General features: G+C 38.8%; 1 protein-coding gene across 1 annotated transcript in view; it reads left to right on the top strand.

Annotated features, from left to right (window-relative positions):
* The window catches only part of NWD1 (NACHT and WD repeat domain containing 1), a 1,242,814-nt gene that overhangs the window by 924,171 nt on the left and 293,714 nt on the right, over positions 1-24,929 (top strand). Inside the window, exon 7 of the mRNA XM_044090721.1 lies at positions 22,327-22,444. Within this exon, the coding sequence (XP_043946656.1) occupies positions 22,327-22,444 (118 nt within the window). The remainder of the gene's footprint in view (positions 1-22,326; positions 22,445-24,929) is intronic.

Raw genomic sequence — 24,929 nt, 5'->3', positions numbered from 1 at the left:
TGTCTGCATATAGACTGTAGAACACCTCAGATTAAAAAGTTAGGTCTGAAAGATACAATCTAAACAAGTAAGGGCCTAGGACAGAGCTCTGTGGGACACCCTGATTGTAATCAAGGATTTCACCTGTCTAGTTGCTGTATGATACTTGCCATGTCCTGTTTGTAAGCCATGCAGCTATCCATCTTATCAGAGTATCTCAATATCTAGTTGTACTAATTTATAGATTAATGTTTTGTGTATGACCATGGTAAATGCTGAAGTTAAGTCTATATAAATTGCATCACAGCACAAGTTTGCATTCATAGCTCTTATTATATTGTTATAGAACATCATGTTACAGTGGTAATAGATATATTTTCATCATATGCATGCTGATATATGGTTTCATGTCCCAACCTATCCAGTTCTAACAATAACTTATCCAATATTACCTTCTTCATTATTTTTCCACAACATGAAAGTAGACGTAAGGGTCTATATGACTGAGTTTCTCCTACTCCCCTTTCCCTTAAAGACAAGTTTAATAAGCACATATCTCCAATCTTGAAGAATCTCCCCATATTTATATGACCTAGTGAATAATAGATATAATAGTACCGTAAGTTCTTGCTAAAGTGTTCTCAGGTAATTGTTACTAATTCCGTTTCCTTCCTCTGCTTTGTTTAGATCCAGTTTGTACAGTTCTTTTTCAATATAATCTAATTTGATTCCAGCATCTGGGGTTACCTGGATGTCACCAGGACAACTTATCACCCCTTTTGTGGAGCCAAACTGTTTTGCATAAGATTTTGTAAATATATCTATAATCTTTTGTGTTTGAGAATACATTTTAGAATCTGCACATATTTTATCAGTTTGTGTGTCTCTACTCTTTCCACATCATATGAATCTATAAAAAGGTTTCCTATTATGCTCAATATCTTTATATAAATTTTCTTCAAAATGTTCTTGATCTTGTCTCATACTATGCTTAATCTATTTCTCCAGCTTGTTTATTTCAGTTTTCAAAGTTGTAGTTTGACCTGTCTTCCATTTCTTATATTTTTGTCTCTCACCTTAATCAGGTATCTTGTTCTTATGAAAGTATATCCCCCTGATGTTGTATGCCTAGATCCTGATGTTAAAATTTTTTTTTATTTTTTGCACTCAAACAATTTCCCTTTCAAAACTTGCCAGATTCCATTTGCCGTTTTTTCAATGAACAGTTAATGAGCAGTTAAATTTACATAGTGACTGTTTTGCTTCTTATAATCAATCTATAATTAACATTCTGTGCATTGGTTTAGATTTCAAGTTTGGCAGAATTATCTAGCAACAAAGTAACCTTTATAACCCCATGATCACTGCACATCAACGGTGGTAAAACTTGACTTGAAGTAACAGTAATTTCTTTAGGAATACAAACAATGCCTAATATGTTCCGTCCCCTTGTAGGTTTTTACAATCTGAAGCAATTGTATTTCCTGAATATATGCTGTGAATAATTTCCTTACTAACGTTGGTGAATCAATATTATTCCATTCTGTTTCTGGTAAATTTAAGTCCCCAGCTAATATTATTCTTCTCTCCTGTGTTTCATGTAAGAAATGTATGAATTCCTCTAGGTCATCTGCACTGGACTTTGGTGGTCTATACACTCCAACAATTATATGTTCCAAGGTTGTCTTTATTGTCATAGTTACACAGTCTATAATATTGGTGTTATCATTGAACATGTAACAATCACAGGTCTCATAACTATCTTTAATCCCTATCATAACACCTCCACCTGATTTTCTGTTAGAATGTTTGTTACAGTAAAAACATTTATACCCTAACAGAATTGGTTTCCAGTCATTGTTCTTTAACAATGTTTATGGTAAATAACAACATCAATCTTATGGGAACGTGGCAAAATTTCCAATTAAAAAAAAATTATTATTAATGCTCATAGCATTAACAACCCATCAGAGATGCTTCAAATATTGCTATCTGTAAACGGTTACATTTTTGACCTGGCAGAAATCCTGCTTAGTGTTTGTCAAATATTGCAAATTATCTGCTGCAAAAATTCTCTTCCCTGATCTTGACAAATGCACTCCATCCTGTCTGAACACGTGTGCCCAAAACTAGGCTTAGATGCTCTACACATTTGCATTTTTCCATGTAGGTATTTACCCAAAAAATATTTTCATTCACAGTGACCTGACTATTCTTTCTATAGGTGATTTTTGAAAAATACGTCCTAACACTAGTGCAAGCTATATTGTTTAAGAGGGCTATCAGGTCCCCACTAACAGTCAGAGAATCCTTGTGGATGAATAAAAACGGATCCATACTTACTTACATTAAGGCGTTCAGGGCTTGTCTCACATCTTCTGTTTTTGCTTCTGGGAAGCATATAACTACTTGATGGTCATTATCCTGTCTGCAAATATAGGTATATCAGTTTGTTTTATAATTAAATCTCCAATTACAAGAATATCTTTGCTGGCCAGCTCTGAAGAATCTTCAGCTTCTAATACAGTAATATCTGCTTTATCAATTGTTAGGAAGGATAGATCTTCATCATCATTAGTCTTATTAATCCCACAGTTTTCATTGTGTATTAAATTCTCGTCCAGCTGGCATTGTAAATCCACAGCTTGAGCCATGTAGTCAACATATGTCTTTCTCTTCTTTCTTCTTACAATAATGTTCTTCAGTCCTTCCATGTTCAGTTTTAATTTCTTCTTTTTCACCTGTCCCTTCCCTCTTTTTTATACCTTCTCTTCTGGAAGAATGATGCATTTTTCTGTAGACTGGAGGTTTCTGATAGAAAAATATTATCATTCTCTGTAACCTGTGTGTTGCATAACAAAGTAGTGTCCTTTTAGTGTGTATTTTCTTTCCTTTACAGTCATAATCAGTTTATTTTTCTTTCTTATTTGTTTTCTTTTCTTTCTCTTTTTGTTTCCTTCTAAACAAACCGGATCCTCAGATTGCTAAATACTTGCATTCAGAATTCCAACATTGTCAGGGGCATCATCTTGTTTCATAGGGGTTCAGTGATCTTTGCAGACAATAGATGCATCATTTCCTAAATGTGTTCTATTTATTCTTTGCCTAACATTATTTATCTCTCCAGTCCGGTCATTAATATATGAAACAACAGTTCTCCGAGCCATGCCAGTTGGACAAGTGCAATCATCATCATTAAGTCTAGATTTACTTCTAACAATAGTAAGCAAATCATCCAACATTTTACATGAGGAACACAGATCACCAGTGTTATCAGCTGTTAACTTTAAATATGCATAGCATTTATTATACTGTACAAGATATTTGTGCATTAGCAAATCATTAATTGCATACTCATTTAAGGAATCCATATTCAGCTTCAAACAAATAAAATATTGCAAAAGAAAAGAATAATCAAAATTAGTTACCACAGAATTCAAAGAGAACTTAAATCAACTTCTATGACATAAAAAAATCACACGAGCAATATACAACTTAATACTAAAGTAAGTACAGTAAAGTTGTTTTGACCATACAAGTTCTGCAAGCCAGCCAAAAGCTGTGATTCCTTTATGTCACACGTAGTAGCTTCTGCTCATTATCGCTCGCAGTCGCACTTCTTTTTAACAGCAAAGATCAATAAGTCACAAACCAAGGTAAGATTGTTTAGATATGCTCAAGATTTTCCTCTCTGCAGTCTATGTGAATTTATAGCTATCTAGCCCCATGGGGTGGCTAGAGCTTGCCTCTCTAAAACCTATCCCTTCCTAACAACCAACAGTGAAATTTAAGGTAAAACAACAAAATATGAATCAAAGTAAATCTTGTTAATAACCTATAGCTTGCTACCTACAAATAGTGAAAAACAGTGATAACAAGTAAAATATAAATTCAAATAAAACTTCTCTTACCAGTCATCTCCACAGTAAATCACAAACTAAGGTAGGATTGTTTAGATATGCTCAGCAGGAGAAGGGCCAAAGTGGATTATAAAAATGATTATTCATAAAATAGGTCCAGATGTTCATCGTTATGATCACTGCAGCAGTATCCTAAGCAGTATGGGTTATACCCTGAAAGCCTCCAACGCTTCAGGGCACCCTGTACATGCCCAAACCTTTACTCAGCTTGAGCTGAGCTAACTAATAGTCAGATTTGGGCAGCAAGCCCTTCAGTGCTTTCCTGCCATTGAGAAGAGAGCTCTTCTGTGGGCTTTTCAGGATCGACATTCATATGATGCTGTTTCATTGCCGGCAGATAGCTTCCCTTTGGGGGAAAAAGACTTTCACTTTACTTTTTTTTATTAGAGAAAATTTACTTTTTCTTAAAAAGATGTATGTTTAAATTAGGAAAAAGTGTTTTGGATGACTGCCTCATAAGTGTTATGTACTTTTAAACAGCACAGCTGTTTTTTACTTTTGTGGCAAAAATATGTTTAAAACTATGTTTTTCTGTGGAGAAACTGTTCTTATTTTACTTTTTGGGGGATGGGGAAAGTATATAATATGCTTTTTATTTTTTTTTTCTTGGGAAAAGTAACTTTTTTGCTGCGTTCCTTTTTTGCCAACTATTGCTGCTGAACTTTCCTGGGAAACAAGCACCAGTTTCAGCTTGACCATGGAAGAAAGTACTACTTCCTTGTTTGGACTTTCTTCCAGCCACAAAAAGAAAAAAAAGATTGTTAAACAGCCTTTGCCACTACAGCAAGCTGGTATCTTGCCTCAGCCACAGCTGGGTGACCCTACTGTGGCCAAAGTTGTTTCCTCAGACCATTCTTCTTTTTTTTATCCCTTTAGTGTAATCCATACATCCACCATGGACTGGGGGTTAGACCTGTCCTCTGTAACGGGTCTATGTTAAATATTCGAACATTCAAAATGTCGAACGTTACATGGTCGAGACAAAATGTTCGACATTTGGATGTTCGAATATCAAATAAAAAAAAAGAAAAAAAGAAAAACACACCTTAACAGTGTGAGCAGGGGGGCTGCACCCCCCACACCCCCCTACTTAAATATGCCAACTCTGAGACCGCACTTCAGTGCAGAAAAGGGAAATTCTCCCTATCTGCACCATACAGCGCCGTTGAAAGTCAGTCTTCGAACACTTGAAATTTCGAACGTTTAGTCTTGACCATGTAACGTTCTAAATTTTAAGCGTTTGAAGAACTGACATAGACCCTCTGTAGCTATGGTGGTTCCCTCAGTGGGCAGGGGAAAAACACTTTTGTTGGCCCTGGTAGAAGGGGGTAGTGAAGGTGCCCCTAATTACCCAGAATGTGTTGCTCATCCTTTGAAAATTGTTGCTGGCAATATGGGGTCTTCTTCAGAATTTTCCTTCAAAATGAGAAAGATAACTAAACATTTGTCTTCTCCTGTATCAGTTAGTATGGACAGAAATAATTTGTTAGGCTTGGCTCAGAGTCTTGCAGCTCTTTGCCATTCTTATAAGGCTTTTTCTGGTTAAAAAAAAGATTCTTCTCTTTCCCTAAATAGGTTCAAGAATTAGAACCTGTAGACATAGTAAGGCCTTATTAAGTTTATTTTGTCTGCCAAAAAAAAAAATTACTAGAAAATGGAAATCAAATCTAAACCAACTAAAATTTTTAAGTATCAAATATTGTAAACGATATAAAAGAATTAGAAGTGGGATATTTAGAAAAAGGAAGGTGTAAATTACACAGAAATTAGTGACATTTGTGGGAATAATGCATGTAGAATACTTTCAGGAGGAGGAGTGGGGTTTAAGGGAAGACAAGAATTCAGCAATTTATGTAATGTTGGACTAAATCACAGTTGTAAAATATATGTAATGTATAATATATGTAAATAAAAAGTTAATATGTTTTTTCTTTTCTGTTAATGTTTGTCTACCTATATCTCAAGTGATGATTTAATAAAGCTGTTTTTTTAAAGGAATTTGAACATGTAGGAAATTGTGACAGGACAGATGCATTTTTTTTCTCCTCGGGTTTCTGAATCTAAGGAGAGTGTGGTACCTGAATTTCTTTATGAGGGATTTTTCTGAAATGATTTCTAGGATGAATCAATGCTTTCAGCTGGTGAATATTGAGGTTTCTCACTCCCTCAGAAAATATTATGATTTACTTCAATTAGAAGTTCCAGAATTTTCAACTATCCTGCCAATGTTCTCAGCTTTAGAGGTTGTTTTTGTGGGTGTATATTAAATGAACGAATGATCATAATGTCGAGTACAACATACTCTACAAACTATGATCATAAGTTCAAAACCTCGAACCCTTAAAAGCCTGAAACAAACAAAATTGAAAGATTTTGTTTGTCCCACACCTCCCCTACACTAACATACAAAACACACACATACAACGAGTGCATACAAACCCCTACACACTCACATCATTCAAACACTAACGCACCTACATAAACACACCTACTTTTAAAATGAAGTGGGAGGCTTCGCCCCCCCACACCCGCCCTAACTAAATTTGCCAACTCTGAGATCGCTGTACATTGGGGAAAGGGTAATTTCCCAGTAATTGAAACAAGCGATTACTAGGAAATTGCCCTTTCCCCAATGTACAGCGATCTTGGAGTTGGTATATTAAAAAAGCAGCCTGTGACGTCGCCATTACGAACAGTGTAACGTGTCTACGTCACACGCTACACTGACTGGGATGGCCGACCAAAACATTTCTGAACTCCAAATTTCGGCATTTGGAGTGTCCACTTAAATGAAGAATCGATCAAACATTGTCGAGTATGTTGTACTTGACATTTTGATCGTTCATTCATTTAACATAGACCCGTTTTTGTTACAGCCTGCTATTTCCCTGGCAGTTAGCCTGCTGTCCCCTAAAAAAGCAGAAGATTGTATAAAGTTCCTCAGTATTGTACGTTTTTATACACCAATTTCAAATCTGACCCAGCAGCTCTAGCTTTAGTAAATCCAGCTGCTACTAAATATTTTATTAATTCTAATCCTTCTCTTTCTAATAAGGATGGGAAAACTTTTGATTTTTTTTTTTTTTTTTTTAAAAAGTGCATGCTTCTGCAACTCTAATTCTAAACAGTTAGGTTCATATGTTGAAAATGTTCCTAACTAACCGTGAAATATGAGGAATGATTTGGCTTCATTTTCCACTAGTGAGGAAAAATCCACATTGTGCAGTTCAGTTTCTTCTGTTTATCATGTCAGTACTCATTGTTTAAAATGTGATGTTAAGTTGTCTATCTCGCCTTCATTCTTGCTGGTTGGGATCGGAGCCGATCCTCGGCTCCGACTCGGCCAGCTTCTATAGCTCAAGAGCTGTTTACTGGCTCGAAGCTACCCCTTATCCCATGATGCCTAGCACTAGCTACCCAAATCTCATTTGCCGCTTCAGCTGCGAAGTGTCATTTTTCTGGCTCAGGCTAGTATAAAGTTTCTTTATAGAACTTTTTTACTAGAAATAGTCTTTTTCCTAGGGGTTATTGTTAACTTTTAGTCTTATATTTGTTGTGTTAGCTAAGTGTGTATTTGTAGCTTCCCTCCCTCCCCTTTAGAACTTGTTTAATTTAGAGAGTTCCCCTCCTCCTTATCCTTTTCTTGTCAGGTTAGCCGTTTAGGTTAGAGGCTTTCCTTCTACCTTCTTTATAGGCTAGCTGTTTGAGTTAGAGGCTTTCCTATCAAAAAAAAAACAAAAAACTTTAGCTTTAGTCTGTAGTATACTGTGTTTTTCTGTAGACTGTATTTTGATTTGTTAGCTATTGTTGTATTTTTTGTTACAGGATGTCAAAAGAATCCAAGGTGTCTGGGTTCAAGAAGTGTGACTCATGCTGTCAGAAAATGTCTCTGACAGATGGGCACACTTCTTGCGTCTATTGTTTAGGCGCTGCGCACCTGCAGGACTCTTGTTCTATATGCCATGCATTTAGTCCAAGAGTTCTGTAGGAGCGTAAGAATAAGCTTATTCTTAGGGGTCTTTTAAAGCCCCAGATTCACCAGCCAAGACTCAGCCTGTGAAATCCCCTAAATCTACGAAATCGTCGGCTCCAAGTTCGGAGCCGTCTTTGGTTCTGACTCTACCTGCTACTTCGGTTCCGGCTGGAACCAATAAGACTATCTCCCCGTCGGCTCCATCAGAAACTTCGGAGCCTTTGTGGAGCCACAAGAGGCTGAGGTCCACTTCTCTGGATTCAATACATTTGGCTCCTCGGTCTCCCCTGCTTCAGAGCGAGCGCAGTGACAGATCTTCTCACTCCTCTCGATCCTCTAGGCTCTCGGATCATGACATGGAGAGAGTGGTCAGTAGGTTGCTAAAGTTGCAGGCAATTGCCAAAATGTTGTCCAGCCCTCCTCAACAGGTGTCGGCTCCGTCCACTTCTATCGATGATCCTCCTCCGACTCCATTGAGCTCGGAGCTGGAGTTCGTTGGGGTTCGAGTAGTGGAACCGTCGACTCCAATAACTCTATCTCCTTCGGTTCCGTCGTCGGCTCCTATTCCCTTGATGGTGCCATCCGTCGAGGGATCTGGGTGCCGGGGCTCCCTCGTCAGCTCCGAGGGGGTGAGTGGCATCGGACCCTTGTCTGACCGTGTTCTCCCTCTCAGGGCTTCGGCACAGGTGAGCTCGGCTCCTACATCGGCCTCGGAGCCTTCTCCCTCGGTGCGGAGAAGGATTCCGATTTCCTCGGAACCAGAGCCTTCTCTGCATCATGGCAGGGACGCCTTCGATGTCATGAGGAGTGTGCTGGCCACTGAGTCAGCTCTACTATCGGCCCCATCGGCTCCGTCCCCTGTAGTGCCAGTGCCAACCTCTGCTCCTCCAGACCCCAAGCGTGGGGAACCGGCGCTCCAGGGCACCCCATTGGGTGTTTCCGCTTCTTCCGAGGCCTTCCCTGATCATTCAGAGGACCCCCTCGTAAGAAGAAGTGCAAGAGGAAGCACATTGACTCCCCTGAGTCTGTCACTTTTGATACAGACTTAGATGATTCGGAAGGGTCCCCAAGATCCCCCTCTGAAGATGTTTACTTTTCGGACATCCTAGAAATGCTTAAGCAGAGGGGGAACTGGAATCCCCTAGCCCCTACCGAGGATGAGTCTGTATTTCCGGATGCGTTTGGTTCCCGACCTTCCACCTCCTGGGTTTCTCCACCTTTCGATCCACTTATGTCATTGGCGGCTCGAAAGGCTTGGTCAGCCCCGGATACAGTGGAACCAACTCTGAGGAGATCTGTCAAGTTCATCACAGCACCCCATGATAAGCAGTTCCTTACCAAAGGTGTTCCTGTTGATGCCATGGTGGTAGCAGCAGCCACCAAAAAAGAGTTAGCGGAAACCTTTTCATCTGTCCATCCTCCTAACAAGGAGTCTAGGACCATGGGCAGATACGGGAAGCAAATGTTTGCTTCAGCGACCTTTTCTAAGAGGTCACTGAACTACTTATGCCATTTTACCCGGCTTCAGAGGGATCTCCTTAAAGACCTCGGAGATACCCTTCAAGATCCATCAGCTGAGGGGGCTCAAGCTAAAGTGGCTTCCCAGCTTGCGACCCTTAATTCTATAGTCAACTCCTCCATGAGGCTCATTTGCTATGCAGCCGATGGTGCGAGTAGAGCTGCAGGTATGGCCGTGACCCTTAGGAGACATGCATGGATGCGGCTGTGTAATTTTGCGGAACACTTTAGCGCGTCATTCACCAACACCCCCTTTGATGGTTCCTTTCTTTTTGGACCACAGGTGAAAGACACTTTGACTAGGTGTGAGCAAGAAGGCAAGACTCTCTCTGCCATGGGAGTCCGTTGTTCCACTCCTTCCAGACCATACCCCAAAGGTCAGAAGAGTGGTAAAATGTGGTTCCGAAAATCCCAGGGAGCCTCGCCTGACACACGTAGTGATTTTTCCTCCAGGGGCAGAGGGGGAACCAACAACAGATGCCGCCCTCATGGCAGAGGGGGTCCGCAGAACCAGGGCAACAGAGAATCCTTCTCTGAGAAGCCCTTTCACCATCCCTGAAGGGTTGCCCGGCTGCTCGCCTCTGGAGGCAGTCGGGGGAAGACTTTCACTGTACCCAAAAGCCTGGCAAAATTTAACGCAAGACAAATGGGTACGGTCAGTTATATCTGGAGGTTACAAAATTCCCTTCTCTCAATCCCCCTTACCATCAAGCAAATCCCTTCCAGATGTTCCACCCAATCTGAGGGACCAAGCAATCATAGAAGTTTCAAAACTGCTAGAAAAAAAGAGTCATCCAGGAAGTCCCGGCAGACCATCACGGATCCAGAACTTAGTCAGGGTTCTTTTTGGTGCCAAAAAAGACAGGGGACTGGAGACCGATTCTGGATCTCAGCAGACTAAACAAGTCTGTTCAAAGAACAAAGTTTCGGATTGTCACACTACAGTCCATTCTACCCTTTCTGGGTCAGGACAATTGGATGTGCTCCATAGATTTTCAGGATGCGTACTACCACATCAAAATGGACAGGCGCTCCAGGAGATTCCTTCGCTTCCAGCTGGGAGCCAGTCATTACCAGTTCAGAGCTCTGCCCTTTGGTCTCACCATAGCCCCCAGGGTGTTCACCAAATGTATGGCAGTGGTCACGGCTCACCTGAGATGTCGAGGTTTCCAGGTGTTTCCATATCTAGACTACTGGCTCCTCACTGCTACTACCAGGCATCAACTTCTGCAAGCCAGGGACTACACAATCACAATCTGCTCCCAGCTAGGCATTACAATAAACTTTGAAAAATCTGCCTTGTTGCCCTGTCAATCTATCACTTATATAGGAGCAGACTTAGACACTAGGAACATGTCCGCAAGGCTACCGCCAGAAAGGGTGTCTACAATTCGCCAGCAAGTACAAATTCTAATGCAGAGAAAAAAGGATCCAAGTCAGGTTCATCCTTCAAACTCTGGGTTCCATGGCAGCAGCAATTCTTCTAATCCCACTGGCCCGCTTTCACATGAGGATCCTTCAGTGGCTTCTGTTCACACAGTGGTCTTTCCAACAGCTGCCCATGTCTCACATGATCATGATTACAGAAGCATGCAAAAGGCACCTTTCCTGGTGGATGGTCTCCCCACTAGTGTCTCAGGGCAGACCCTTCATTCAGCCCCCTCCAGTTGCCACAGTGACCACAGACGTCTCCCTCATAGGGTGGGGGGGGGCATTATCAGGGCAGGACAGTCCAAGGCACTTGGCAGCCTCACGAGTACCATCTGCATATAAACGTCCTAGAAATGAGAGCCATGCTCCTAGCGTTGCAAGCTCTTCAAGACTCTCTCCCTTCTGGGACCATTGCAATTCAAACGGACAACATGTCAGTGGTGTGGTACATCAACAAGCAGGGCGGAACCAGGTCCTACCCCCTATGTCGAGAAGCACTCAGACTCTGGCAGTGGGCGATTTCCTCCCAACGATTTCTGATTGTGACGCACATCCCTGGGAGGTCCAACGTCATAGCGGACAGGCTCAGCAGAGCTATTCTCATGCCTCACGAGTGGTCTCTGAATCAGGTAGTTGTGGATCTGATCTTCCGCAAATGGGGACAGCCTTGCTGCAATCTTTTTGCCCCCCCCTTCAACAGCAAATGCAGCAACTACTTATCCCTTCTTCCGCTTCCAGGTCACACACCCAGAGACGCTCTAGTCCACGATTGGCCTCAGGGACTTCTTTATGCCTTCCCTCCATTTCCCCTGATACCAAAACTCATACAGAAAGCAGTATCGTTGGGTTGCAAAATGATCCTCATTGCCCCCTACTGGCCTCGACAGATATGGTTTCTGTTCCTGCACCATTACCTTCTCGATCAGCCCTGAACCCTGGATCCGATTCCAGACCTACTGATTCATCAGTCAGGCAGGCTGCATCAATCCCTCCAAACACTCCAGCTCACAGCTTCGTTGCTCCACTTCCAACCTTAGCCAGGCTTCCCAGCATTTCCCCGGCCGTGCGTGAGATTATTGTCTCCTCCTACAAGTTCACAACTAGAAAATCTTATGTTAGCAAATGGAAACGTTTTTCTTGTTGGGCAGAGGCTAGGAACATAGATCCTTTTTCAGCCCCAGTCCACGAAATTTTGGAGTTCCTAGCACAACTTTTTCATTCTGGGTCCGCTTCTGCTACAATCAGAGTTCAACTGGCGGCCATTTCTAACTTTCATGTTGTGTTGTCTAATTCAAATATTATGTCTCATAAGCTCTGTAAAGCCTTTTTAAGAGGGACTATTCTCCTTAGACCTCCAGTGAGAGATCTCCCTCCTCCTTGGGACCTTAATTTGGTACTAACCTCCTTAATTATGCCCCCCCCCCCCCTTTGAACCTGCAGCATCCTGCTCCATTAAGTTTCTGTCTTGGAAAACACTCTTTCTGGTAGCTATTACTTCAGCCAGATGCGTCTCTGAACTTCAGGCACTGTGTGTTCGTCCTCCATACTTGGTTTTTCATAAGGACAGGGTTGCTCTGAGGTCTAATCCCTCGTTCCTTAAAGTCTGCTCAGAAAATAATTTAAACCAGTCTTTAGACCTTCCTGTGTTTTTCCCTAACCACACCAACAAGGCAGAATACAAATTACACCAATTGGACGTTTATAGACAATTACGTTTTTACTTGCATAGGACTAAGGATATAAGGAAGTCGGACCAACTATTCCTTTCCTACGCACTAGGCAAACAAGGTCTCCCAGTTTCCAAAGTGACCTTGTCCAGGTGGTTGTCTCACATTATTACTTTCATTTATCAATTGAGAAACAAAGAGTTGCCTAGCAAACCGAAAGGTCATTCTAATAGGGCTTTGGCCACCTCTGTAGCCTTCCAATCTAGGTTGCCCTTGGATTCAATCTGTGCAGCTGCTACGTGGGCAAACCCTCATACCTTTATTTGTCATTACAAGCTAGATATGGTCTCCAGGAGCAGAGCTGACTTTGGTTCCACTGTTCTGAAGAATCTGTTCCAATGAGCCGCCCAGGATTGTAGGTGCTAGGGACGCTTTCCCAACCAGCAAGAATGAAGGCGAGATAGACAACTTAACATAAAGAAGTTATGTACCTACCATAACGTTCCATGTTAGTTGTCTTCATCTCGCCTTCTTTCTTGCGTCCCACCCTCCATCCCCCTGTCCTATTGGATCGAGAGGAGTTTTGGTTTCACTGGCTGAGTGTTCTCTGGTTTGTTTCCTCTACTGACTTAGAGAGTATGACAGGTATGCTCAACCTGTTTGCCTGGACAGATTGATTCCCTGGCTATGTCTGGGGTTAGTTATTTCAAACGAGATCTGGGTAGCTAGCGCTAGGCATCATGGGATAAGGGGTAGCCTCGAGCCATTAAACAGCTCTCGCGCTATAGAAGATGCAGAGTCGGAGCCGAGGATCGGCTCCGATCCCAACCAGCAAGAAAGAAGGCGAGATGAAGACAACATGGAACGTTATGTTAGGTACATAACTTCTTTTTCATGACTCTGTAAATACTACATTCAGGGCTTCTGCCACTGGAAATGTTTTAACGAAGTTTGCCTGGATGCTTTTTCAGAACCTCCCAGAAGATGTCAAAAATAAAATTTTGAATTCTCTTTTAGATAGAAATTTAGTTTCTGTTCCATCTGCATCAGAAAATATCAAAAATGTGATGAAAGGGATAAGCAGATTTAGAGAAACTCAGATTTTTTGGACCTCATTCTCTAAGTTTTCCAAGGGATTTTCTGCTTCATCGTCTAACTTTGGTAAAAAAAAAAAAAAAAAGTCAAACAGTCCCAGCAGTCTGGCAGGTGGTTTAGAGGATTATGGAGCTGTTAATGAGAAGTTTCCTGTAGTTCAGTGGTACAAAGTTTGATTCCCTTCAGCCTCAATTGCCTAACTATGTGACTGTAAGCAAGTTATGTAATCAAACAATGCTCATGAGCTGCGCCTGAAAAAGATCTACAGAGATCAGTGCTCTGTCCTGGAAAACAAATACAAATAAATAATAAATCAAATAAATGCTGGTAAGCTGATTGTTTGAAAAGCTATGGCTGTGAAATTCCAAAAAGAAAGAATAAAGAATAGTCAACTAAGTCAGAGTAACTATATTAGGGACCTTATCCCCGCCTTCCAACCTGGCAGACCCTTATTCCTCCCAAGAAATCTGAATCTCCATTTTTCACTTTGGCAATATATAGTTTCTGATAAATTGGTCCTAAATGTGACCCCGCAAGGCTACAGATGTCACTGGGAGGAACTTCCTTCTTTTCAGAGGATTCCTCCTCGACCCCCAGACCAAACTTTTCTTTTTCTTCCTGTGTTACATCACATGCAGTCCCAGGGCATAATAGAAGCTGATCGCCCTTCTTAGCCAGGGGAAGGATATATTCAAGAATGTTTCTGGTGCAAAGAAAGAAGATTTTGCATGACTCTCTACAAGTCTAAGGCAAATCTTCCAGACCTTTTTTTAAGAGTCATAGCTACCAATTTAGCAGTAAAATGCATTTTTGATTTTGCTGCATCAAGAATTGAACCCTGTTCAAGGAAACTCCTTAATTAATTAAAAAACTGGGAGAAAAAAACTTTGATCATATACAGAAAGGGGAGGTGCTTCAAGAATCATTTGGAGAACCAGATACTATTTTTTTCTAAGTTAAGAGATTTGAAAAAGACAGTCATGTACAAATAAAGGGGTAACATTATTCATACCAGGGGTAATTTTTCCTGTAATTACAGGCATATAGTATATTAACTCAATGTAAATTGCTTACCACATTTTATATTGGCAGGATAGACAGGAAACTTAAGGAACGTATATACAAACATTATTATTATGATATCAGGAAAAAGAAAAATTCTGATGGATTATTTAACCATATTGAATTAAATGCTAGACATGAATTTTTGTTTTATGTGTTGGAACAAGTAGCACTGGACCCTGGAGGTGGTTTGATTGGTGAAACACGTGGAAAGTAGAGAGTTGTGGTGGCAGTTACTTTTAAATGCCACAAGTTTTCCTGGTTTGAATGAAGTGTGTTCCATCAATTGCATTTTAATACTGAAACATTATGTTATCTGATTATATATTTTCATTTTATATATCAAATAGTAATTTGATAGGTTTGTATATAGAGTACTTATAATTGAACAATATGTTTTTAACAAAATATGGGAGTGTTTTGTGATAAAGAAATTTTCATTGGTTTACACAAGTCATGTGATTATATGGTTAAGGTTTTTAAACCGTGTTTTGAGCAAGTTCGTTGTTCTGATGAAGTTCTGTTATATTTTCTGAACGAAAGTGTTCAACATTATTAATATATATAGGTACTTGTTCAAGAATCTATATAGGTACTTGTTCAAGAATCCCAAAATGAAAGCCAGTGTGTTTAGGCTCACATATATATATATATTTTTTATAAAAATAAAAAACAAGTGGAAAAAGATCGTAGAAACAAAACCACAAATCCAATAAAACGATCGTGTCAGCACACAGGTTGCAAGTCCATAAAACATTTATTGTATAAATTCCACAAGCGCTTTCACCCTAACTCAATTGTAGGGCTTTTTCAAGTGTAAAAACAGTGTAACTGTTCAATCAGCCATCTTTAAATAACTTCATTTTTAAAAAAAGGCACCAAAACCAGTCTGACCTAAATTTAAAGTAACCACGTACATTTTTACAACTGTCAAGTTTAAAAACAAATAAATTCACTTTGTTTACCAAACATTAATAAACTTGATAAAACTTTGAATCAAAATAGTATAAAATAACACAAAATAACAGTTCTATCTAAAAAAGAAGAAGAAGAAGAAGAAAAGGATGTCAAAAATTTAAAATACCTTAAAATTATGTTAAAAAATACAATCAAAATGTTACTTTAATAATTGTTTCAGTGGTTGTTTTAAGTAATTATTTTGATAAATCTTCTGCTTTTTTAATCAAATAAGGCTTAATAGAAATATGCTCATTTAGTCCTGGGGGGTGGGTGGTGTTCATTCTAATTTGCCAGTAGGTCTCCCTACAGCATAGCCAATTCTCCCAATCTCCCCCTTTAGGGTCAATAGGTACTTGTTCAAGAATCCCAAAATGAAAGCCAGTGTGTTTAGGCTCCATTTGTAAATGTTTACTTAATGCATTATTAATATTCCCTTTTTTTATGTTATATAAATTTTCATAAATTTGTTTGTTCAACATTCTCTCTGACTTCCCTATGTAGAAACTAGGACAGTCTCTACACAGGGCTAAGTACACAATACCCTTAGTATGACAGTTACCCTTCTTTAAGTAAATCCTACTGTTGCCATAATTTTTTAAGGTGATGGGTACTTCATCCAAAATGTATCTACAATACCCACACCCACCACACCTACTAGTTCCCTTGTCCAAAGTAGTTGTACGTCTATAATTGTTACTTTCGAACACCCTTTTCAGATTTGTTCCTGTTTTATAAACAAAGTTAGGATGATCACCTACTTTGTGTACTAAGTCCTTATTGTGCTTTAACATCTTCCAATTTCTCTGAATGAGGTCCTTAACTTCCCTTGTAATGTTACTGTGTTGAAGAACCATAGCTCTTTTAAAAGCTTGTTCACTATCCACTTTATGACCTTTTACAGTTTCCAATGGTTTCCCCAAAATAGGACAATATCTAGTTGCACGACCATTTATAATTTCTTCCGACACTTCCTTTATTAACCTATCAGGGTAACCCCTTGAACTAAACAAATCAGAAATAAAATCAATTTCCACTAAAAAATCATCCCAGTCTGATGTCATCCTGGCCACTCTGACCATTTGGCCCTTGACTATACTCCTTTTTTGTTTCCAGGGGTGGTCACTGTTGTAGGGGAGGTAGGAATTACTGAAAGTATTTTTCCTATAAATTCTTGATTTCAGTCCCCCATTAGTTTTATCTAACCTCACATCTAAATAATCAATTCCACCCTGGTCAAAATTAAATGTAAATTTTAAGAATCCAGTGGTGGAATTTAAAAACTCAACAAACTCCACAATAGTGTTCGCTGGTCCTTCCCAAATAATAAACAAATCGTCCAAGAAGCGTTGGTATAATTTAATGTTATTGTTGTAAAAATCTGAAAGAAACAAATGCTGCAACTTCCATTGTAAAAGGACAAGGTTGGCATAGATGGGGGCACAAGCTGCCCCCATAGCTACACCTCTAACCTGCTTGAAAATTTCCCCCTCAAAATACACAAAATTGTTTTCCAACACAATTCTCATTAGTTCTATCAACAGGTCAATATCAAAGCTCAAGGTAGACTTACTGTCCTTTAAAAGTAGCCAAAAGTAATCTAAACCCTCATCAGTTGGAATAGGTCAGCCACATCAATGGTTAAAAAGTACACCTCACCTTCATAAGACTGCTTTGTCAAACCACGTAAAAAATCCCAAGAATCCTTCAACATATGCTCATACTGATCAGGGATATGTTTAAGTGTATGGTCCAAAAAAGATGCAATAGCATATGTCTTAGACCCCTTCCCTGACACAATTGGCCTATATGGAGGGTCAGTTGTACTTTTATGGATCTTTGGAATTCCAAAGAAAGTCGCTAGTTTTGGTTTCTTAATGGTCAACATAATACCAATATTTTCATCCAGTCTACCTTCCATGATGAATTCTTTTATGGCTAGATCTATTTTCCTGTAAGAGATGTTGATCTCATTCATAGAAACTGGAATGTAGACATCATCGTCCCCCAGGATGTTCAAAAGTTTACTAGAGTAATCAAAAGTGTTGACCAAGACGATACCACCCCCCTTATCGGGTTTCATAATTCGAATCCCCCTGTTGTTGAGTAAGTCCTCCAAGATGTGTTTTTCCCAGTGGTCAAATTAGCCTTAAACAAAAACTTTTTCTTAATTTTTTTATCTACACTCAGTTCATATAAATCTGATGCACATGTCTCTTCAAACACCTGTAAAGCTGGTGGAGAGGAGGGTTGAATGTACTAGCCTTTCTAAAGCTAGTTGTATCATAGCCATTGGTCTGCTCAAACATTAATGCAAAATTTAATTTTCTAGTGTACAGTTTTAACTCTATGAGAGTATCACAAACATCAAATCTAACTGTTGGAACAAATTTAAAACCTTTTTCAAAAAGGTGAAAGTGTTCTTCATTAATCTCAATCCAGCTTAGGTTAAAAATTTTAAAACCATTGAAGGAATAAGTCACTTTGTCAGAATCAATAACTATTTCCCTATTTACTTTATTGTCCAAGTTAATCATTGCACTTGTCCTTTCTTTTTTGTTTTCACTTGGTTCCTTCCTCTTCCCTTTCCCCCAGAAAAATCCTGTTCATTCAACTCTCTTTCTTCCCCTCCCTCAGCCATGTCAGTAGTAACTACCACATCTTTGTCAGCATCCACAGTGCTGGGGTTAGGTGTGTAAATATCAATCACTGGGGTGGTTGGATTGTGGTGCAAAACGTCCACAGTAATTTGTCTATTATTGACAAATTGTTCACCTATTTTAGATTGTTTTTACAATTACAGGTGTTTGAAGAGATATGTGCATCAGATTTATACGAACTGAGTGTAGATAAAAAAAATTAAGAAAAGTTTTTGTTTAAGGCTAATTTGACCACAAGGGAAAAACACATCTTGGAGGACTTACTCAAAGACAGGGGGATTCGAATTATGAAACCCGATAAGGGGGGCGGTATGGTCTTGGTCAACACTTTTGATTACTCTTGTAAAATTTTGAACATCCTGGGGGACGTTGATGTCTACATTCCAGTATCTACGAATGAGATCAACATCTCTTACAGGAAAATAGATCTAGCCGTAGAAGAATTCATCATGGAAGGTAGACTGGATGAAAAGATTGGTATTATGTTGACCATTAAGAAACCAAGACTAGCGACTTTCTTTGGAATTCCAAAGATCCATAAAAGTACAACTGACCCTCCATATAGGCCAGTTGTGTCAGGGAAGGGGTCTACGACATATGCTATTGCATATTTTTTGGACCATACACTTAAACATATCCCTGATCAGTATGAGCATATGCTGAAGGATTCTTGGGATTTTTTATGTGGTTTGACACTGCAGTCTTATGAAGGTGAGGTGTACTTTTTAACCATTGATGTGATTGACCTATTCACCTGTATTCCAACTGATGAGAGTTTAGATTACTTTTGGCTACTTTTGAAGGACAGTAAGTCTACCTTGAGCTTTGATATTGACCTGTTGATAGAACTAATGAGAATTGTGTTGGAAAACAATTTTGTATATTTTGAGGGGGAAACTTTCAAGCAGGTTAGAGGCGTAGCTATGGGGGCAGCTTGTGCCCCCATCTACGCCAACCTTGTCCTGTTACAATGGGAGTTGCAGCATTTGTTTCTTTCAGATTTTTACAACTTCTTCTTCTTCTTTTGGCTTTTTCCCGGTTAGGGGTCGCCACAGCGGATCATCTGTTCGCTCATGATTGGCAGTGGAGTTTTACAGTGTCGAGTTGCCAGCCCAGCGCCCAGCCTTCCACAGAAGGCACACACACGCACACACTCACACCTAGGGATAATTTAGAGTGTCCAATCCACCTACTGCATGTCTTTGGGATGTGGGAGGAAACTGGAGCACCCGGAGGAAACCCACGCGACCACAGGGAGGACATGCAGACTCCGCACAGAAGGCACCCCAGCCGAGAATTGAACCGGCGAACCTCTTGCTGTGAGGCGACAACGCTAACCACTGCACCGCCGTGGCCGCACCTTTCAGATTTTTACAACAATAACATCAAATTATACCGACGCTTCTTGAACGATTTGTTTATTATTTGGGAAGGACCAGCGAACACTATTGTGGAGTTTGTTGAGTTTTTAAATTCCACCACTGGATTCTTAAAATTTACATTTAATTTTGACCAGGGTAGAATTGATTATTTAGATGTGAGGTTAGATAAAACTAATGGAGGACTGAAATCAAGAATTTATAGGAAAAATACTTTCAGTAATTCCTACCTCTCCTACAACAGTGACCACCTCTGGAAACAAAAAAGGAGTATAGTCAAGGGTCAAATGGTCAGAGCGGCCAGGATGACATTAAAGTGGGATGATTTTTTAGTGGAAATTGATTTTATTTCTGATTTGTTTAGTTCAAGGGGGTTACCCTGATAGGTTAATAAAGGAAGTGTCGGAAGAAATTATAAATGGTCGGGCAACTAGATATTGTCCTATTTTGGGGAAACCATTGGAAACTGTAAAAGGTCATGATGTGGATAGTGAACAAGCTTTTAAAAGAGCTATGGTTCTTCAACACAGTAACATTACAAGGGAAGTTAAGGACCTCATTCAGAGAAATTGGAAGATGTTAAAGCACAATAAGGACTTAGTACACAAAGTAGGTGATCATCCTAACTTTGTTTATAAAACAGGAAAAAATCTGAAAAGGGTGTTCAAAAGTAACAATTATAGACGTACGACTACTTTGGACAAGGGATCTAGTAGGTGTGGTAGGTGTGGGTATTGTAAATACATTTTGGATGAAGTACTCATCACCTTAAAAAATTATGGCAACAGTAGGATTTACTTAAAGAAGGGTAACTGTCATACTAAGGGTATTGTGTACTTAGCCCTGTGTAGAGACTGTCCTAGTTTCTACATAGGGAAGTCAGAGAGAGCGTTGAACAAACGAATTTATGAACATTAATATAACATAAAAAAGGGAATATTAATAATGCATTAAGTAAACATTTACAAATAGAGCCTAAACACACTGGATTTCGTTTTGGGATTCTTGAACAAGTACCTATTGACCCTAAAGGGGGAGATTTGGCTATGCTGTAGGGAGACCTATTGGCAAATTAGATTGAATGCCACCTACCCCCCCGGGACTAAATGAGCATATTTCTATTAAGCCTTATTTGATTAAAAAAGCAGAAGATTTATCAAAATAATTACTTAAAACAACCACTGAAACAATTATTAAAGTAACATTTTGATTGTATTGTTTAACATAATTTTAAGGTATTTTAAATTTTTGACATCCATTTCTTCTTTTTTAGATAGAACTGTTATTTTGTGTTATTTTATACTATTTTGATTCAAAGTTTTATCAAGTTTATTAATGTTTGGTAAACAAAGTGAATTTATTTGTGTTTTTAAACTTGACAGTTGTAAAAATGTGCGTGGTTACTTTAAATTTAGGTCAGACTGTTTTTGGCGCCTTTTTTTTAAATGAAGTTATTTAAAGATGGCTGATTGAACAGTTACACTGTGTTTACACTTGAAAAAGCCCTACAATTGAGTTAGGGTAAAAGCGCTTGTGGAATTTATACAATAAATGTTTTATGGACTTGCAACCTGTGTGCTGACACGATCGTTTTATTGGATTATATATATATATATATATATATATATATATATATATATATATATATATATATATATATATATATATATATATATATGTATATATATATATATATATATATATATATATATATATATATATATATATATATATATATATATATATATATATATATATATATATATATATATATATATATATATGGCTATCCAGTTCTGGATGTCTCAGTTACTTGTACTGCAGCAAGGTTATTTTATTTTTAGTTTGTATCATTGTCTTGTACATTTTTTTCTGTGCTTGTTGGAGAAGAAGGGAATTACTGGATTTTTACCTGAGAGTGAGTATTAGCTCTTATTTCAGTAGAACTTGTTTACATTGGCAGAACAGGCACTGTGAAAAAGACAAGTAGTCTTTCAATTTTATTTTAGAAAGCTTGTTTGGTGCAAAACCTGTTGACAAGATTTTACTTAACTATGTTAGTAAATTTTGCATTATAAAACTGTATATATGCCTGTGTAGATAAGCATTCCTGAAAGCAAGTTGAAAATGCTTATCAGATTACAGTATTTTGCCATAACGTTGACACGTGTTGGAATACCGCAAGTACTGTTTACTCTGGTGTGACCTTCAGGAAATCACATATAATTTCTGACCTTTATTATTGTACCTTTTATTCTACGCCTACCTGGGCTTTTTCGGCACCTTTGTTTATCACACAAATTTTTGATGTCTAATAATAACTACTACAGTTGATCATGGCTTATGATAATTTTTGTGTATAGTATTTGCAACCAGTGGAAAAGCACTGAATTTCTCTCACCATTTCTCTTGCAAACCTGTAATTCACTGTTGAATAAATTATTACGGCATTGCTTTGCTAACCACCGGCTGTCAGAATTCCCAGACTTCTGTTTGCATGTTTCTTGTTTAAACATTTGTAGTCTCTTTCCACATAAGACTTCTTCAGTCAGTGTACTACATAAAAATAAATTAAACCTGTATAAAGATTGTTAAAACAAAACTACAACCTACCACTTTTCTAATGTAGAAAATGAATGCAAATCATTGATTATAACTCACTGTACTCCTGTTTATTTTTAACAGGTTGCACCTCAGCCCTTATGGTTTTCTAATGATATTGTAAACATGAGGAAACTGAGTGAATTTCCTTACCATTTGTTAAACTCAAACCGAATTGATGAACTGAAAAGGGAAGTCCTGGGTAAGAAAAGCCAATAAAATAAGTTGTCTTTCTATCTTATAATCTATGCTTAATTGAAGCCTTCTGCAACAGTGTATTGATTGTAATATCTATTACTTGTACCTGACCTCCATTTAATGGTATCAGTTATAATCTGAAAGTATAACAGTTTTAAGAAATACTCGCATATTAACTTGTGACACTGCAGTCCATGTAGATTTTGTTGGCTAAAGCCGTCTGTTTTTGTTTCTGTGTTTACAAATGTGTGCTAGACTGCAATATACTCATTAGTTTACTATCTTCTGTTTCTGCTTCTGCAAATCTCAGAGTTCCTACTGCAAGAGTTTGATATTTTTATTTGAAAAGGATAGCTGTCTTATTTACTCAGTCTCACTCTTTCCATTTTCCTCTGTGAGGGTGGTAGTGGAAGCTGACTTGGGGAAGATCCATTTCCCTGTAATGTATGATCTGATGCTGTCATTTTCATTCATTCCTCAACTGTTGGGTTCAGATCCGTTCCTTGGATCCGAATTGGCCGCTTCTTCCAGCTCGTGGAATATGTCTTGTGCTTCCTCCTTTTTATTATCTTGATATCTCTAACCTTATTTTCTGTAGAGAAAATCTTTATATACTTGTGCTTCGAGTATTCCTAAATACTATTATTGCTATTTTCTGTGTACTCTGTGTTTACCATTGCTGGTATTTTGTTCTCTTGTTTCCTTTCTTAGTGCTGTTTAAAAAAAAAAAGGCCTGTTACTTCTTAATTATTTACTACTTGATTATTAGTTATGTCTAAGAAACCTTGTGGTTTCAAAAAATGCATGGCCTGTGGCCATAAAATTCCAAATTCGGTTGCACACTCTATGAGTGTCTGTTGTTTAGGCCCATCTCACCTTGATTCTGATTATGACATATATAAGGCCTTTAATTCATGGTCCTTGATACATAGAAAGAATAAGCTAATTTTAATAGGTTTGCTATCCTCTAAATCTGCTTCGACAAACTCTGGGGGTCAAACTCCCCAAAATTTTGATAAGAAGGAAGATTCTCATCCTAAAGAATCAAGAAAAAGATATCTGGTTGCATCTACCTCTTCAGCTCTGGTATCTGAACCTCCTGTTAAAGTAGCTAAAGTATTGGATCCGACCACTTTGGATCCAAGACCTAGATCAGAGGAATCTCCTCGGATCGATCAACTCAACTGCTACTGGATCCTATATCTTCTCAGGTACCTTACCCATTTTGGAAGTGTCCTGGAAATGAAAGCTGACCTCCTAGCATTGCAGGCCTTTCAAGGCACTCTTCCCACCAGGAATATTGCGATCTACATGGACAATAGGTCAGTGGTCTGGTAAATCAACGAACAAGGGGGAACCAAATCTTACCCTTTTTGTAGAGAAGCTATGAGAGTATGGCAGTGGGTGATTTCATTCAGTCATTTTCTGATAGCAACTCACATTCCAGGGAAGTCCAACATTTTTGCAGAAAAAGTTAAGCAGGTCTATTTTCATGCCTCATAAGTGATCTCCCGACATGAGAATGGCTGAGAGGATTTTCCATTGATGGGGCCAACCATGCTGCAATCTCTTTGCATCTCCCATCAACAACAAGTGCAGCAGATTCTTTATCCTAATCACCCCAGTCGGACTTCACAACTGGTCTTCTGATCTCCTTTATGCCTATCCCCCATTACCCCTCATCCCCAAATTTCTTCGGAGAGCATCTCAATTGAAGAGGACAGTTATCTTCATTGCCCCTTACTGGCCTCATCAGATCTGGTTTCCCTTCCTTTGGCTTCACCTTCTTTGTCTATTCTAGATGCTGGATCCAACTCCAGACCTACTGTCTCACCCAATAGACATGACTCATCTGGATATTCATGGCCTTAAGTTTACTGCATGGTTTCTCTAGTTCTGTTAATTGCCAGACAGCCCATGCTCTCTTCCTCTGTCCATTACATTATTTTATCATCCCACAAAGCTTCCACCAGGAAACTTTACAAAAGTAAATGGAAAAGATTTGTTATTTGGGTACATAAAAAATGTAGATCCCTTTTTGGCATCAGTTCCTAAGGTTCTTGACTTTTTAGCTACAATTTTCATTGAAGGTGCTAGCTGCTCTACTGTAAGAGTACTGTTAGCTACCATTTCTAATTTTCATATAGGAGTGAATAATTCAACCTTAGCATCCTCCAAACTTTGAAAAGCTTTTCTCAGAGAAACATTCCTACTTAGACCTCCATTAAAAGATCCTGCTCCTCTTTGGGATTTAAACATTGTTTTGCAATCTTTAACCCAACCCCCCCCCCTTTTGAACCATCAGCTAAGTGTGAACTGAAATTTTTTGACCTGGAAAACTATTATTTATATATATGGGTCTACTTTGATTCACTGAAAACTCATTTCACTGAATTTCAAAACACTCACACCAAATCGGTTACAGCTCAAATCACTGAAAACTCATTTCACTGAATGTAAGCACTTTCGGGCAAATAAAATGTATATGC

Source organism: Protopterus annectens, chromosome 13.part0 (assembly GCF_019279795.1).
Source record: "Protopterus annectens isolate FY-2018-M chromosome 13.part0, PAN1.0, whole genome shotgun sequence".
Lineage (NCBI taxonomy): Eukaryota > Metazoa > Chordata > Ceratodontiformes > Protopteridae > Protopterus > Protopterus annectens.
The sequence above is the reverse complement of the archived record's forward strand: the minus strand, read 5'-3'. Positions and strand labels throughout refer to the sequence as shown.